Here is an 18,931-nt window from a genome sequence, read left to right on the forward strand (position 1 = left end):
TAACCATAAACTCTTCAAAGGCTTGCATTCCACCTTCTCAATGCAACCCTAAGCAGCTCTTCCCAGTATGTCATCTCCAACTTAAGAATTTTTGAAACAAGGCTTTTATATCTACTTTCTCCAAACCCAACAGTACCTTATACTTTCTGGGAGGATTTTAAATTTAATGTACAAGAAGCTAAAAAAAAAGTGTTTGCTTTACTGATGTTAATGATGCTCAGCCTAAAAATCAAGTGAGAGCCAAGAAAAGAAGAATGTAGCTGAAAGCACACATTTTCTGACTATTGTTCCAAAGCTCTAAATTTCAGCTCCAACTCTAAGGGTAAGGTATTTAATGGCTAACATAATAGTAAGGGAATTTAAGTAACTAATGTAATCAGGATAATTTTTCACATGTTAAGCATAAATACCTTAAGAGGATTCCAATCAATCAACTGAACTCGTATTAGGGGATTTAAAAGCTTTGGTATGCATAAACTAATGAAAGCTTCATAATAGGAGTCAGGAAACTTTTCTCGCCATTGCTGAAATTTCAACAAAATATTCTGGATATTACAAAAATCATCATGCACATCTTCAAAAACTTTCTTCTGTTTCTGTAAAATGTCACCTGTAAACAAAATAAGTCTCCTTATGCATTTTATGTTGTGAACTTTAAGTATGCTTCCTTAAAAACATGGTCATGCCGGACTGTAATCAATTGAGCTAAAATTTGTCCTTTTATATTAATATAAATTTTTACTAAATCACTTTATCAACAAAGTAATAACATCAACACTAATAAAAGCTACCATATATACCCCTGCTATACGCCAACAGAAATGCATTAATCTCATTTTATCATCGTAGCTATCTTCCATACCATATAGGTATAGTCTACTTATTTACAGACAAAACAACATCAAATTTAGGGACGTCAAGACATTTGTCTAAGATTACACAGAAAAAAAATCTCCCTTAGAACCCAAATTTATTTAAATCCAGAGCCCAGAATTTTTCAACTATATGCATCTTATCTTCTCATCATGCTAAAAAGTTTCACCAAATTCAAATGTTTTACGTTAAAAATGACAATATAGAAAGTATGTGTGGTAACGAAATGAAATGAAGATGTTCATTAGTAATAGGAGAATGTCTAAGAGAAAAAACTATGAAGATGCAAGAATACTCACTATGTTCCTTCCTTCATTTTATTCCATTTTTTCAGAGAAAAGAGTCTTACAGAGGAATAATGTGTTTCATTTTTCCTGAATTTACCTAACTGTTTTATATAGCTTATGTACTTATTAAGGGCAATCCCAGCAAAGTGTTTCTCACCATTTCAAAACTCAAACCACAATATATTAGAAAATTGGTAACTGACCTTGGCTTTTTTGGAAGTCAATCATCTCTGCTGAAGGCAGTTCATCATCACTAGATGTCCCTTCTTGATGGTTACAATTCTCAGAAAGCACCCTTGCTTGTCTTCTTTTTGTCCTATATTTTGCAACAAACCCAAAATAAACAAAAAGTAAATAGTTCTTGCTGAAAATAAATGCTTAAATTTTTTTTTAACCTCTTGCTGAAAATAGGTAATTTTATCATTTATTTTAAATGGCCAGAAATACACTATCATATCAGCACACAATTTTATTAATATTTTTGACATTTTTAGTTTCATTAGTTTGAATTGGTGGTTCTGCATTTTTTGTTTTGTTTTGTTTTTTCTTGTAAGACATTCCCATTTAGGACATTCCCATGGGCTAACCAGATTCTGAAGAGGGGGTAATTATAATTAGGACCGGCTTCTAGTTACAAGGAATTCCCAGCCTGACAAATGTCATTTTACCCACCCCTTTTAACTGATCCAAATACACCAATGTGTCTTTAAAGCAGTCAAGTATGGTTTTACTAAATTTTGCTTTTCTATTATTCTCACAAATTAATAATGTATATCAGGTATAGTTAATGACATCATGTGGTTAATTATATTTAAGTAGTGAAAAGTACTTGCTCAATGATGCTTTCTTTAAATCTTCACTTTATATAGGTACCTTCGAGATTCAATCTCTTCTAAAATCCACTGAGTTTTTTCATCTACTGCGAAGTTTCCACTTGTGGATGTCTCATCTTTGCCTGTTAATAAATAAAACTGACTTCATACTACAAATTCTCAAAAGAAAAAAGTAAAATGCTTTGAAAATAAAGGTAATATCATGGATATATAAACATATATGCATATGTAAATACATAAATATGCTTAAATTTTGCAATTAATTATGCAGTGAAATTTCAATGTTAACTCTTTATTGCAATATTAACAGGCATGAGGTTCGTTAGCCTAAAAATGTATTTTGGCTGGTGAAAATGTTAGCCTAAAAATGTACTTTGGCTGGTGTACTTTTGCTGTCATTGAGAGCAGCAACAAAGTTCTACCACAAAGTTTCGTTTCCTCATATTCTTTTCCAGTTTTTACCAGTTTTTTTCATAGCCAAATGCAAGAAATACTGGCTTTACCAATACAGGAATCTCCCCTAATCTGCAAGGGATACATTCTAAGAACCCCAGTGGATGCCTGAAACTGCATATAGCGCCAAACCCTATTTGTTTTTTCCTCTATATACACACCTATGATAAAGTTTAATTTATAAATTAGGCACTGTAAGAGACTAACAATAGCAATAAAGTAGAACAATGAAAATAATATATTGTAAGTTATACGAATGTTGGGTATCTCTCTCTCAAAATATCTTATTGTACTGTACTTATTCATTTTTGGACCATTGTTGACTGAAACTGTGGAAAGCAAAACTGCAGATTAGAGGGACTACTGTATTCTATTCACATTATTTCTTATTTTAATATGTAATACCATTATTTATGATCCACTAAGGGTTGTGTGTTTCACTGAAAGTCACTTTGCCTTTGCATTTACTAGCTACTTGGTTATGGTCTTTCACTATCTCCTGATAGCACCTTAATCAAAGGAAGATATCTCTGAAAGTACAAAATCAATGTGAAAAAAAAAAAAAAGGAGGCATCCGTATTTTATATAATGAGATCTTAAAGATAAATCTGTACTGAAACTCACCAGAACCGATCTGTAAAAGGGCTCTGAAACTATGAAGTTAGACTTCTGACAGAGTCTACAGAATCATGTAAACTTGTCTCAAAATATTCTCTAAATGGCTATGTACATATTCTGTCTGAAATAGTAAATAATTGGAAGTTATGTTTATTTTTTAGTCTTGGACTTAATTTAAAACATTCTTAAGTCCTATTTCTAAATGTTTTGAGTTTTTGGAAGTTGGTGGGTAAAGGGTTTGTGGGAAAATACATGAAAAACATGTTTATAAAAATAAAAATATTTTTATCCTTCACATAATTTAGCTTAATGAATAACAAATTGTATTGAACAAGAAAAACACTAACGTGATAACTGTTGTAAATACATTGATTCATGTTTTAATTCATCTTGCCTGCGTTTCATAAAGGTCATAGCTTGTTTTAAAAGGAGTGCATGCATGGATGATTCTATTTCTTGGATGTTGATAATCTGAAATACACATATAAATAACATTTTGCAGGTCATCAATAATGAAATATATAAATATACACAAAAGGAATATCTAGAAGATACATAAGCATATTTATATGCTTAATTCTCAAAGCAACATTCCCAATACTATCACATCTCAAGTATAAAACATTGTGTGCAACAGACCTAGCTGCCAATACTTTTAATATTAAAAATCAGAAAATTGACTTAGTCTACTGGAACTGTTATAATTATCAGAGATAGATAAACTAAATGGGGGCCAGGTATGGTAGTTCATGCCTGTTATCCCAGCACTTTGGGAGGTGGGCAGATCACCTGAGGTCAGGAATTCAAGGCCAGCCTGGCCAACATAGCGAAATCCCTTCTCTACTAACAAAATAAAAATTAGCCAGGTGCAGTGGCACCTGCCTTCAATCCCAGCTACTCAGGAGACGGAGGCAGGAGAATCGCTTGAACCCTGGAGGTGGAGGTTACAGTGAGCTGAGATCATGCCACTGCACTCCAGCCTGGGCAACAGAGCGAGGCTCTGTCTCAAAAGAAAAAAAAAAAAAGAAACCAAATGGATGGAGTCAGGAACATGCATTAAATTTTGAGACAGAAGATTGTTTTTTGAGACAGAAGAATAGGAAAAAATGAAGGGTACAGATGTTTTCACAGGCTGAGGGTGTGGAAAGTAGGTAGGGGCACTCAAAGCTGGTGAAATTTGAAAAATCGGGGAATGGAGAAAAACTAACCAGAGACAGGTAAGTTGTGATGTGATACATAAATGAGACTAGTTGAAATTGAAACTCCCATATTCTGGGGAGCAACAATTCCTCCTCCTCCATTGATACTCCACAGCTGCTGCTATGAATACATTAATGCACAGGCTGACAAAATTTTAACAGTGTAATTTTTCAAGGGCGAATGAAAAAAGAAAATTACATTGTAATAAATACTTCAGAAAGTAACTACCAAGTGATAGTAGAAGATAGCCAACTTAAAACAACAACTGGGACAAAGCATCCCATTGTTTAGCAACATTTTAATTATAAACAAAAAATAATGTGGGCTGAGTGAGGTGGCTCAGGCCTATAATCCTAGCACTTTGGGAGGCTGAGACAGGTGGATTGCCCGAGCTCAGGAGTTCCAGACTAGCTTGGGCAACATGGCAAAACCCTGTCTCTACTAAAAATACAAAACATTAGCTGGGTGTGGTGGTGCATGCCTGTAGTCCCAGCTACTTGGGAGGCTGAGGCACGAGAATCGCTTGAACCTAAGAGGAGGAGGTTGCAGTGAGCTGAGATCGTGCTACTACAGTCCAGCCTGGGTGACAGAGCGAGATTCTGTCCCCCTCACGAAAAAAATAAAATAAAAATAACAAAAATAATGTGGAAAGTAGAGAATAATTTATTGAAATGGTTAATCTATTTTTAAAAATGGACAACTGAAGGCCTGCCCCAATGTAAGAACTTAGTATGCATAAAACAAAAACTAAAAACAAAAATTTCAAAACATCTGAACGTTGAAAGAAAAACCACTACAAAAAAATTCAAAAGACAAAACTGGTAAGTTCACATTATGTAGGATAAAGCATTAAAAAATTTTAAGCTATAAAGAATTGTTCATACTCTAACAAAACTAGAAAAGAAAAAGAAAAAAATCTCCACTAAGAACCACAAAGATAAAACGGTAAAGACAAGAAACAAATAATTCACAAGAAGAAAACCAAAGAGTTTGCTTGAGATCAAAATATGATATATAAAAACAAAATCCATTTATTCCTAATCTAGTAAACTAATAAAACTGGCACAATCTTTCTGGAGGTCAATTTTGTAACGTTTCATAAGCCTTAAAAATATTTAGACTTAATAATTCATTTTATTTGACTTCATTTTCAAGGAATTTTCCTTAAACAGATGAAATTGCAACAAAAATTTATATACGAAATTTTATACAATGTTACTTACAATAATAAAATAGTTGCAAAAAACTTGAATATCCAACATTAAGAGAATGCTTACTATCATCTTATTTTAAAAATTTGTAGGAAAAATACTAGAGAAAAGTATCTAATTGTGAGATTTACACTTTTCTTAATTGCATAAGGGGTTTTCTCCAAAAAAGGAAATGATATAAATAAATATTGATATGTACCTTTTCATTAAGGCAGTCAATTAAATTTTCCACATAAATTTTCATGCTTTTATAGAATTTACAATTTAGAGCTTGATTTGATGAACTCTCTAGGTTCTGGATGGTACTCTTTGAGCTTTTGACATCTTGTACATATTTTTCATACTCTCTCAGGTGTGAGCGGTGAGTTTCCTGTAGTAATGTTAATCTAAATAAATAAAATAAAAATTAGTTTATTTTTCAAACTCTTTTAAAAGTAGCAATCTAATGTAAATATTTTCAAAGACCACCAAGGAAACTGACAATCATATAAATCTGGGTTTATAGACTAGATAAGCAAAGAACACAACAATAAAAGGAAACCCTTTAGCACTTGCTTAGGCCAAATATTCTCTCTTCAAGTTTTCTTGCATTTGTCTTTCAGAATCTTTCTTTGCTTTATATAAAGGAGAGTGAGAATTAAGAAATTAATCAAGATAATAATGTATAGTAGGCATTATTAATAAAATGTTTTAGTTAAGTAGAATATTTTTGACTTATAGCAGTGAACTTACAAGTAAATATTATGTGGAAAAAACTAGGTACAGAGCAGGGTACATAATGTCCTTTTTTGTATAAAAACAGGGGAATATATAAGTATATATGTGCTTATAAAGATACACATATAGACCACTTCTGGAAGAAAACATAAGAAACTGGTAGCAATGGTTTCCTCTAGGGAGGGTGGTAATTTACTTTGTTCTGTATATCCTTTCCACTGGTTATTTAATTTATTTTTTTAATAAAAAACCTAGTTAATAAAAAATAAAATACAATAAAATTATCTAGATAAAGTAAAATAAAATGCAAAGATAAATCAATGATCTGCTGCCTCTTTTTTATCCCTAATGCAAGGTTATCTTTGTATTCTAGGGGGCTGGCAAACTACCAGTCCATCCTTTGTTTTCAAAAATAAAGTTATATTGGAACACATACATGCTTATATGTTTACATATTGTCTATGGCTGTTTTCATGCTGTAACATAGAGTTGAGCAGTTACAACAGCAATCGTCTAGCTCTTAAAGCCTAAAATATTTACTATCCAGCCTTTTACACAAAAAGACACTTGTTGACTCCTGTTCTAGATCAAAACGTCCAACAGAGAAATATTTAAGTAAATTATGATATAACAACTATATGGACAAACATGATAGTTTTTTTAAAAAATTAAAGGCTATTTGGTAATATAGAAAAATGCTTATAATCATATTAAATAGAAAAGAAGAATTTTGTATTTACTGATTTTAACCATGTAAAATATGATATAAAGACTAAAAAGACGTATGGTAGTCACCCCTTAATCATGGGGATAGGTTCCAAGACCCCCAGTGAATGCAAATAATACCAAAGCCTATATATGCTGTTTTTTCCCTATACATACATAACTATGATAAAGTTTAATTTATATATTACATACAGTACACCTGCACTCTGGGGCCATTAAGTAAAATAAGGGTTACCTGAACACAAGCACTGTGATACTGCAATAGTTGATCTAATAACTGAGATGGTTACTATGTGACTAACAGGCTGCTGGCTTACACAGCAGAGATGCTGGACAAAAGGATGATTCTCATCCTGGGCAGGATGAAGCAGGGCAGCTCAAGATGTCATCACACTACTTAGAACAGCATGCAATTTAAAACATATGAATTGTTTATTTCTGGAATTTTCCATTCAATATTTTTGGACCATGGTTTCACCACTGATAACTGAAACCATAGAAGGCAAAAATGCAGATATGGGAGGGACTACTGTATACAAAAATGAAATAAATTGTGTTAGTATGATAACACAGGAGATCCTTTTTCCCCCCTATAAGTCTGTTTAATATCAGTACTTAATAATCTAAAAGAATATAGTGCTATATCTTTAGTATTAATTATCTAGGACAAATGTAAATTTCAAAATGAGTATTGCTCACCTAATATTTAATTGCTTCTTTATAATTTCTAAATTTACCGGTGGAAATGAAATGGAAGTATCAAATTTCTTCACTTTTGAAGATCCACTGCCACAGGAAAGATCTATGTCTCTTTCCTAAAAAAGTAAAAATAGATTTTTACAAAACCATTTCATTTACCTTTGAAACATTAATAGCATGAAAAGGGACTGGATGATCCAAGGTCTCTTCAAGCTAAAAAATTCCATGTCTTTGTAATTTTTCATGGTCCCAATAAAATGTTTTTAAATTCAGTTTTAAAATTTAGAAGTTTAAATTCATATTTAAGAAGCAAATTCTAAAAACTACATTTTTAAAAAAGTTTAGTTTTGAAGCTAATTTTGGTTATGGTCTAATGTACTCTCAGAAAGTCACTCAGTTTTTTAAGAAACAACAATCCTTCATGAATATTAATTTGTGGAGTAGACAGACCTGTCTGACTGACCTGACACCTATTTCCATGATAGAAGTACCTATTTAACTCCAACTCCATTCTAGTCAATGTAAAGTAAATGGAAGTCTGCTGGAGGGTTTGTAGGTAAAGTTTTTACTTTTCTTTAAGACATTCTTTTTTTTTTTTGAGACGGAGTCTCGTTCCGTCGCCCAGGCTGGAGTCCAGTGGCACAATCTTGGCTCACTGCAAGCTCTGCCTCCCGGGTTCACGCCATTCTCCTGCCTCAGCCTCCCGAGTAGCTGGGACTACAGGCGCCCACCACCATGCCTGGCGAATTTTTGTGTATTTTTAGTAGAGATGGGGTTTCACTGTGTTAGCCAGGATGGTCTCGATCTCCTGACCTCGTGATCTGCCCCCCGTGGCCTCCCAAAGTATTGGGATTACAGGCATGAGTGACCACGCCCGGCCAAGACATTCTTATTTGGGTTTTCTGTTCCTTGTAAAGAAATGCACTCCTAACATTTATCTTATAACATTGTACATTTCACATTAGTGTCCTCTGTCTAATCACAGCTCCTCCATGCTTGGAATGTTCAAAAGATCCTGAAGAACCTCTATTTTACACAAAGACACATGAAGAAAACTGACCAGATATTTAGCCAATTTCACTGGCTTAGCTATTCCTTTTATATTTTCCATGAAGCATCTTTTGTCATTTCAGTTCTCACCAAGCCTCCCATCCAGCTCTACACATACCTACAAAATCTCCAAACACTCTTGATATTTTGCAGTCAATGACCCATTCAGTATCACCACTTCTGTAAATGCTTTCTCAAACTTCTTCACTTACCTTCCTATAAAACTGACCACCCACTTGCTCCTTTGTGCCACCTCAGGACCCTGCACAGAGTTCTGTCACAGAACCTGTAGGATTTCAATATAATTGTTTTGTTTAGTTGTCTCCCTTCCTGCAAAGGTTGTATATCGTTGTAAGTGGCCATGGCAGGCTAATGGTGACCCCACGAAAACATGTTCACATTCATGTTCATGTTCATTATATGGCAAAAGATGTAATTAAGACTTTGAGATGTGGTGCATATCCTGGATTATCCCAATGGGGCGTGAGTACAATTACATGTACCATCCTAAGAGATAGGGAATTTTGGGACACAAGAGAAGAAGCAGATGTGAAGATGCAACAAAGAGAGATGTGGCCGCAAGCCAAGGCATGCCAACAGCCACCAGAAACCAGAAGAGTCAAGGAATGGATTCTCCTCTAGAGTTTCTGGAAAGGGGGGTTGCTCTACTGACATTTTGATTTTGGACTTCTGGCCTCCAGATCTCAGACAGAATAAACTTCTATTGTTTTAAGCCACCAAGTCTGTGGTAATTTATTACAGGAGCCACAGGAAACTAACACAGTGGCAAATGGTAGATTTTCAAAAAGAGGAATCAGTAAATGTACTCACATTAGCAATAAAAATGAAAATCAAATAAGTGTGAGATTCCATTTTCACCGACTATACTTGTACCCAAAGAGGGCAAGATTATGGTAAAATATTCCCATGATGTTGGCGACATTACAGATTGAGCTAAGTTTTCGTTAAACGGCAATAGAGAAAAATATACGAAGTGCCATAAAAATGTTCATCTCTTGATGAATAATACAACTCTTGGCAATTATTACAAAGGAATAGTTCAAAAACACACATCTGAACAAAAGAAAGGAGAGGAGGAAAAATAAATATTCACTGATTATTTGTTAATAAAAAAAAATCAGATTGCAAATAACCTAAAATGTCCAAAATGAAGAACGGTTAGGATTATGATTCAGTGACTCCAGTGAATATTATGTAGCTATTAAAATCAGTTGTTATAACGATATAAAAACAACAGAAGATAATTTATAGTATGTGAAGCAAGGAAATCAGAATTCAAAATTGTATGCATATTGTGGTTCCTAAACTGTGTGCAAAGGCATCCTAGCAAATTTAAAGGGGTGTAGTGAGACATTTTAAATTTTTTAGGGAAAAACCATAATACTCAACATCTGTTGGACTACTAGCTCTTAGTTCACAGTTACATTAGAATGTGTTCCATGTGGCCAGACACGGTGGCTCATGCCTGTAATCCTAGCACTTTGGGAGGTTGAGGTGGGCAGACTGCCTGAGCTCAGGAGTTTGAGACCAACCTAGGCAACATGATGAAACCCCATCTCTACTAAAATACAAAAAATCAATCAGGCGTAGTGGTGTGTACGTGTAGTCCCAGCTACTCAGGAAGCTGAGGCACGAGAATTGCTTGAACCTGGAAAGTGGAGGTTGCAGTGAGCCGAGATCATGCCACTGCACTCCAGCCTCAGTGACAAAGAGAAACTCTGTCTCAAAAAAAAAAAAAAAAGAATGTGTTCCATTCCTTTTGATGAAGTCGTATTTGTGGAGCTGGGTTCTGGGAGGATGCTATGATAAAAACAAGTATTGTGTGAACATCAATATGGAAATAAGAGTGACAGTGTCCAATCTGATTCCAAGGTTTGAAAAGTCATGCAATGCCTAACAGGAATACACATTTCATTAGTAAGGAATTTTGGTTATTTAAAAATAAAATAAAAATGTTTTGCCTTCAATTTATCTGTATTATTTTTTCCCAATGGTTAGTTCTTAGGACATAAATTGTATCAAAGTCTTTGAACTACTTAATAAATAGAATTGTTTGGTACTTCTTTTGGCTTACGAGTATCATGATAAAATTACCAAGACACTAACGGCTCCATGAATGACAAAGTTTGGGAACCTCTGATATATACTATGATTGCAATTCTTGACCTCATAGAGCTTATATTCTAGCAGCAGACTCAGAGCCCAAATCTAGGACTTTTAACCCCAAGTATAGTACATTTGTTAGGTTTCAAAGCTCACTACTTGTTTAAACTTTACATTCATTCATTCATTCATTCATTTTTAGTGACAGGGTCTCACTCTGTTGCCCAGGCTGGAGTGCAGTGGTGTGATCATAGCTCACTGCATCCGGAACTCCTGGGCTCAAGTGATCCTCTCAGCTCAGCCTCCCAAGTTGCTGGGACTATAGGCACGCCCCACCATGCCTGGCTAGTTTTATTTGTTTTTAGTAGAGCTCAGGTCTCACTGTGTTGTTCAAGCTGGTCTCAAACTACTGGGCTGAAGTGATCCTCCCACCTTGGCCTTCCAAAGTGCTGGAATAACAGGTGTGAGACACTATGCCTGGCCAAATCTGGGCTTTAGCGTTGTTTTTTGTTTTTTTTTTTTTCTTAAATGAGACAGGGTCTCACTCTGTCACCCAGGCTGAAGTGTAGTGGTGTGATCTTGGCTCACTGCAGCCTTGACCTCCTGGGCTCAAGCAATCCTCCCATTTCAGCCCCCCAAGCAGCTAGTACTACAGGTATGTGCCACCACGCCTGGCTAATTTTTGTATTTTTTGTAGCGGCAGGGTTTGGCTATGTTGCCCAGGCTAGTCTTGAACTCCTGGACTCAAGTGATCCACCTGACTCAGCCTCCTGGGCTTTGGTTTCTGATACCATTTTTAGCGCTTTATCCCACCCTACTGTATTGTACCAAGACCCCTATTGTTGGATATTTACTTTGTTTACATCTTTTAAAAAATTAAATAAAACACAAAACTATATTTGTGTATGCAGAAATGTAACAGTTACGTATCATAGATACAATGAATTTGTGTATAATATTTACCACGGGGTTCACTACAATAAAAAATTATATGCGAAATCACATAATGAGATTTAATATATAAATGATAATACCTCTATTCACTAGATTGCTATGAAATCATTAAGATGTAGTTGAAGTAGATATACCATTGTGGTGAGATGTCTCTGTTGTATTGTGAAGTGAAAAAAACAGACCAAAGAGAAAATTGGATATATTTGTATTATACAGAACAGGTGTTTGAAAGTAAAGCTTGAGGCCTAAATTTTACTTTTAAGCACTTGTACAATATAAACTGTCAATTATTATAAAATTAAAGATTAAAAAAATAGTACCCTCAAGTGGAAGGTATTTATAATCTAGTGGAAAAATAAGATAATATGCACAGTATAGTGGGTTGAATGGAGGCCTCCCAAAAGATACATCCATGACATAATCCCTGGAAAGTGCAAACATGACCTTATTTGGAGAAAAAGTCTTTGTGGTTGTAATTAAGTGAAGGATCTTGGACTATCTGAGTAGGCCCTAAACCCAACGACAAGTATCCTTACGAGAAAAACACACAGTAGAGACATGGAAAAAGCCACGTGAAGACAGAGGCAGAGAGAGGAGTTATGTAGTCATGAGCCAAGAGACACCTGGAATGACCAGAAGTTGGAAAAGGCAAGGAAGAATTACCGCTCCCCACAACCCCCCAGGGCCTTTGGAGGAAGCAAGGTGCTGCCAACACCTTGACTTCAGATTTTGGCCTCCACGCTGTGAGAGAATAAATGTTCTTTTGAGTCACCAAGTTTGTGGTAATTTGTTATAGCAGCGACAGGAATCTAATACACATGGTATAAAAAATGATTACCTCTATGATTTTAACTGCTTTCCTCATTTGCTGTTGTTCCCAAGTATCTTGCTTTTCATCTTCCTGACTTTCTTCACTTGTTTCTTCATTTCTGCTTACTAGCGGAAAAAAAGTTCACATGTAAACGTTTAATATTTTTCCATTTTAATTGCAGCAGCCAACATTTTTTGAGCTTATTATACAAAGGCTTAGCACCACTTGACATGTTATTTATTCTTCACAATAATTCTGGGAAGAAGGCACTATTATTGCCCTCATTTCACAAATGAGGAAATGCAAATATTGGGAGGTTAAATAACTGTCTTAGGACTATGTTGAAGCTGGAAGCTGGATCCTGGGATCTGACTCCATAACCTACACTCCTATCACCAAACTATCCCACTCAAAACACTATAGCCCTATACTGTAAAAAACTGAGAAAGAATGAAATGTTTGGTTTTTTTAATCAAAGATCTCTCAATTACTACCTGAGAATCCAAACACTTAAAAATAAATTGTAGGGAACCAAGTCTTTTTCTGAAAAAAATACTATTTAAAGTTACAAAAACCTTGGTCAAATGCATGTATCATAAATGAGAAATATGAAAACAGTCCTTTAAGGCTTAATATTATTGGTAGAGGAAATTTTTTATTACAGCAGGGAAGATTTTAATACATGACATCTAAAATCTCTATAGATGCTTCCATGTTAAAAAAAAATACATTTATAAAGGTAAAAACGACCGTTTTCAATGTTTTGCAAATAAGATACTGCACATTTTTTTTAACCTGTCCAAAAACATCAAGGTGGCGGGTCAGGCATTAATAAACATTATTACACATACTCCTTGATAATAACATTTTGATACAGATACATCTTTTAGAGGTCATAATATCATGGACCAAATCGATGTTGAAAACCATTATCAACACTCTAAAATGTGAGACAGCATATTACATTTTGTATGGAGATTATCTCATATTCTAATAAAAATATCCTAATCCTCATACATTGGTAAATACATACTTGATTCCTCAGCCATCCTTTGTCTAAGTGTTTGAGGTCTTAGAGTAAATGGTATTCTCTTCTCATGGTCATCAGGCTCACTCTCAGGGTCATCTTCACTCTCTCTCTTCATACCAGAGATGGAGGAGGTATGTTCTACATCCAAAGAAATATAGTCATCTTGGGCCCTGGCCAATTCACGTTTTCTGCGGGCTGCCTGAATAAAAGCTGCATCTGGGATCTTAACTGAAGGAAACAAAGAGGAGGACACTAAAAACCAAAGCCCAATGTAAGTAAATATTCCTCACATTTAAGAAAAAGAAAAAGCACCATTTTCCTAAATTATTTGCTATTTTGATATATGAATGTGACTTTAATAAATGGCTCAAAATCTGTATCAGCAAAGGAAGAAAACTTAATAGAGATTAAATACAATTTAGAAAAATCAACCAAATCTAGAAGTATCAGAAAATATACTGAAACTGCTTCATTTTATCTTTTAACTCTCTTACTCATGAGGTACTGCTCACTTTGTTGAGGGGTGGCTATTTCTCATTTCTGGAAGGTCTGAGATTGTCAGCGCAGGGATGTGGAGAGGGCTGAGTGTGGTGTTCCCCAATCAGTGAGAGCTACAGGAGTTAGAAGGATCAGTGACAGACCAGTCTGACTTACCAAGACAGATACTACACTATGATGTCCTCCTTCCCTCCTTCCCTCCTACCCACACTTATAAGAAATCAGAAACATACTACAAACAGTAACAGAGCAAAGCCAAATTAGCCTCTGCAGTTCTGTAGTGAGCCCCACGTGAATAAACATGAGACATTAAAAAGTATAAAGAAAATAATCAGGTTCATTTACCAGGTGAAAAAATTTAAATGACAACAACTCTTAAGAGAGCCTTATCTTATTTTTTTCTTTACTTTGTACAGCATAAACATCATTAGCATAAACTCTTCCAATTTAAAACAAGTTTCTTCATGCATGATCTAAGGTGAAATTTATCTTCATTCTGGAAAAAACCGTTTCTTAAGAAAAATACTACATTAAAGAAACGGCGAGAGAAATTTTCACCATTTTAAGCATTTCAAACTACTAAAAAGATGTCAACCTACTGAGGCTGAAGTGAAATTTTCTAAACTTTCCCACAAGTTGACCCAAATTCTTTGAGAAATAGAAAAATGCCATATACTTGGAGATGCACAAAAGCTCCAATGTTTGAAACAAACAAACAAAAAAAGAGAAAGATTTTAGAAATCACAGACCAATATGCTTGACATCAGCCCTAGGGAAAATTAAAAGTCCTTGAGTGAATCATGAAGCAATAAAGAAATCACTAGAAGTCAATAAATATTCATCAAGAACAAGTAATATAAAATGAAGTGATTTGCTTTTTTATAGATTAGTAATTATTTATAGACTACTGTCAGGGACATGATGAAGGTCAGATGTCTCTTCCTCCTCCCAAAGCATTTAAGATTCAAAACCATCACAGCAGATTATAGTAGCAATTCTCAACCCTGGCTACACATCACAGTCACCTGAGAAGCTTGACATACCAAGGCCTCTATACCAGTGATTCAGATGTTGATCTGAGGCAGAGCTGAGCAGAAGTATGTTTTTATAGCTCCCTAGAGGATTTTAATGTGCAGGCAGGATTAAGATAAGACATTTAGGTTCAAATACCCAAGTGTATGAATGTGGACACAAAAATACTTATTTTGGAAGTCATTTTCCTGCAGATGACTCAGTAGGGTTTAATTAGCAAGTCACAAGCAACGGGACACACTAGTAAGATATTAGTGCTACATAAAGGTAACTGCTCAAGTGAAAATAAAGAAGTAAAAGATCAAGGAAGAGAAGAGTATTGCATCTGTCCTGTTTCTGCATATTCAATACCTCGTTCAAGTGTTCTCACACAGCAGATGCTGGGCAGACGTGGGATGAATCAATAATGTCAGCATATTGTTCAATAATAAATACATCAAGTTTTTACAAATTTATAACCTATGAATAATTCTTCACATATATCATCCTATCTGATATGCAATCATCTAGGGCTGAGAGGTAAATTATCATCTTCTATTAGTAACAAGTAGTCTCTCCTAGAGGGACTATTTTGAGGCAGTTATTCCATCGAACACAAATAAATGCTCTTCTTCCACATGCCAGCCCTTAAAATTAACACATTCCTCCATCTTTTCTTCTCCAGCCAATAAGTCCTTTGAACTTTCAGGTGTTCCTCACAGGACAAGTTTTTCAATTTTTAATCAGCGTTTCTCAATGGAGCATGGGGGAGGGGCAATTCACTGTGCTGAACTGTTCTGCACTCCTGTTAAGACACTTATCATCTCTGGCCTCTAGGGCACTATGTGCCAGCAACAACTCAACTACTATAATCATTTAAATAGTCCCATACATTTTCAAATGCTGCCCTCTCTCCTTAGGTGGGGGCAGTGCTGCCAACACTTTACAACCACTGCCTTAACCTGTTTAATCCCCCATCTTTTTTTGTTTGGTTTTGAGATGGAGTCTTGCTCTGTTGCCCAGGCTGAGGTGCACTGGCATGATCTCTGCTCACTGCAACCTCTGCCTCCCAGGTTCAAGCAATTCTTCTGCCTCAGCCCCCTGAATTACAGGCACATGCCACCATGCCTGGCTAATTTTTATATTTTTAGTAGAGCCAGGGTTTCGCCATTTTGGCCAGGTTGGTCTCAAACTCCTGACCTCAGGTGATCCATCCGCCTTGACCTCCCAAACTGCAGGCATGAGCCGTGGCACCTGGTCTAATCCACCATCTTTTATAGTGGCATTGTTTGGTACAGTAGCCACTAGCCCTATGTGAGTATTCAAATATAACTAAAAATTCAATTTCTCAGTCTCACTACAGCCACATTTCAAGAGCTCAACAGCCACTTGTGACTAGTGGCTACCATATGGACAGCAAAGATAGAAAATTTTTCCAAACCACAGAAAATTTTACTGAATAGCACTGTATCTAGAATCTAGACAAGGCTTCAACTGTTTACTAGATTTCAGTTCTTAATATTGGCTTAATCACTTAGTATTTCTGTACCTTGTGGACATGGAGAAGAAACAAAATTACAAGGTTACAGAGCTACTGGCTGTTGTTATTTAATAGGCTAATAAAGAAGCACTTATGGCCGGGCGCGGTGGCTCACGCCTGTAATCCCAGCACTTTGAGAGTCTGAGGCGGGCGGATCAAGAGGTCAGGAGATCAAGACCATCCTGGCTAACATGGTGAAACCCCATCTCTACTAAAAATACAAAAAATTAGCCAGGCATGGTGGCCTGTAGTCCTAGTTACTCAAGAGGCTAAGGCAGGAGAATGGCGTGAACCTGGGAGGTGGAGCTTGCAGTGAACCCAGATCGCGACACTGCACTCCAGCCTGGGTGACAGAGCGAGACTCCGTCTCAAAAAAAAAAAAAAAAAAGAAGCACTTATTACTATATTACAAGTGTCATAAAATATATTTTAATAATTTTATTTCAATATAATTTGTTTCCTTTACAAAGCTATATATTTACTTTATTTTCTCAGAAGGGATCTTAGGCTTCACTAGACTGAAAAAGGCATCCACGGCACAAAACAAGTTATAAACCTCTGTAAGATGCCAGATAAATATTTTTGACTTTGCAGGCCATAGGGTCTTTGTGGCAACTTCTCAACTCTGCTGCTCCAGTGCAAAAGCACCCACAAATATTAAGTAACTGAAAGACTGTGATTGTGTTTTAATAAAACTTTGTTTACAAAAACAGGTGGTGGGCCAGATTTGCCAACCCCTGAACTAGACTGATCTTTCTAAGACACAAAAACATTCATGTCATCTGTATAAAATTTTCAGTGGTTCCCCAAGCCCTGTATAATCTGACTCCAACTTGTCCTTCCTGTTTTCTTTTCCTTAAACTCCCAAACAAATACTTTCAGCCAAACAGAGCTATTTTTAGCTTCCTGCACATATTACATACCTTCCCTAGAGTTTCAGGTATGCTAAATCCTATACCTAAAACATCCTCCCTGACAAATTCTTACCATCCTTCAGGTATCAATGTCAATCACTCAATATAGCACAGTGATTAAGAAGAATACAGGCTCCAGAACAAACTGGGTTTGAATCCTAGCCCTGCTAGTTATAAGCTGTCTGACCTGTGCATGTTAAAATGTAATAAAAATGAGCAATTTTGGCACTCTGACAATCATCATTAATGACCTACTTGCCTCATATGTCACTAGTTTGTTATGTTATTAATAACGATATCAAAAACACTATATTAAAAATAAAATTCTTAACCAAAATCTTACAAATTACTAACCTGTTGATGAAAGTTCTTTTCCTCCAAGAGAGCTAGAGCTGTCAGAAGACAAACCCTGATCATCTTTACTTTCTGAGGAGTGATGTATTTCATCCTCTTCATCTGTGGACACATCGAGGGTTCTGGATTCTAATAGGACATTTTAAAAATATAACAAAAAAGAGTCAAAATAATGGAATTAATAATTGAAATTCTGAACAACACATGGCATATGTATAATATGGTGTTTTAATCCTAGTCCACATATTAAAGTAGACATATTGATGATCTTCCTCCAACTTTCTGTCTTTCTTAAGCAACTGAATGATCTACTAACTGTACAAAGACCCTATTTGTATTATCTAGGCATCTAATAATATATTTCCGAAAGTATGCAATGAGAAAAGGGAAGGAGGCATTAGAGAAAAAAAAAGAGACAAAAATTGAAGTAATATTTAGAAAAGTAATGATTGTGAATAAGTAGAAAAGAAAAATATTTAATGTATACTATGTACTAGGCACAATGAAACCTGTTTTACATGACTTATTTAATACCTGTAATTCTATAAAGTAAATGCTATTTCTGATGAGTTCACTAAGGATCGAGAGGATAAAGAACACCAACTCAGGAAGTGGAGAAGCAGGGCTTTCAACCTAATCCCAGCCAACTTCGGAATTTAGGCTGTCTTTATAATATGCCATATTTCAATGGCTGGTGGCAAGAAATATTGTAACGAGCACTTTGGTCAAAATTAAACCATGGGTCCATCTTTTCAATGCATGATTTGGGAAGGTAAATAGTCTGTTAAATTCAATTAATCTGTTAAACAGAGATAACACCAAGATAAAACCCACAGAGGTGTTGTGAAAATTGAATGAACAAAATAAAGGAATTCTTGACATTACTGACAAGAAAGGATTTCTTAATCCACAATAAATTTGCAATCTTTATGAGTAACCTTAAAACATAAGATTACATAGTACTCATTAATTTTAATTTTCTACCTTAGTTAGAAGACCTACATACAGTTCAAAAAAGGCTGGAGTAA

General features: G+C 35.3%; 1 protein-coding gene across 3 annotated transcripts in view; it reads right to left on the reverse strand.

Annotated features, from left to right (window-relative positions):
- GCFC2 (GC-rich sequence DNA-binding factor 2) overlaps positions 1-18,931 on the reverse strand; it is a 54,156-nt gene that overhangs the window by 31,871 nt on the left and 3,354 nt on the right. For all 3 annotated transcript variants that reach the window (XR_004252136.2, XR_009209927.1, XM_032176577.2), the window contains exons 2-10: positions 17,904-18,032; positions 13,590-13,814; positions 12,584-12,681; positions 7,618-7,733; positions 5,675-5,861; positions 3,412-3,535; positions 2,034-2,115; positions 1,364-1,476; positions 411-610 (exon numbers count right to left, since the gene is read on the reverse strand). Coding sequence is in view for 1 of the 3 variants with exons in the window: in XM_032176577.2 (XP_032032468.1) it covers positions 411-610; positions 1,364-1,476; positions 2,034-2,115; positions 3,412-3,535; positions 5,675-5,861; positions 7,618-7,733; positions 12,584-12,681; positions 13,590-13,814; positions 17,904-18,032 (1,274 nt within the window). In the remaining 2 variants the exon portion in view is untranslated. The remainder of the gene's footprint in view (positions 1-410; positions 611-1,363; positions 1,477-2,033; positions 2,116-3,411; positions 3,536-5,674; positions 5,862-7,617; positions 7,734-12,583; positions 12,682-13,589; positions 13,815-17,903; positions 18,033-18,931) is intronic.

The sequence above is a fragment of the Hylobates moloch genome, unplaced genomic scaffold, assembly GCF_009828535.3.
Source record: "Hylobates moloch isolate HMO894 unplaced genomic scaffold, HMol_V3 SCAFFOLD_15, whole genome shotgun sequence".
NCBI lineage: Eukaryota > Metazoa > Chordata > Mammalia > Primates > Hylobatidae > Hylobates > Hylobates moloch.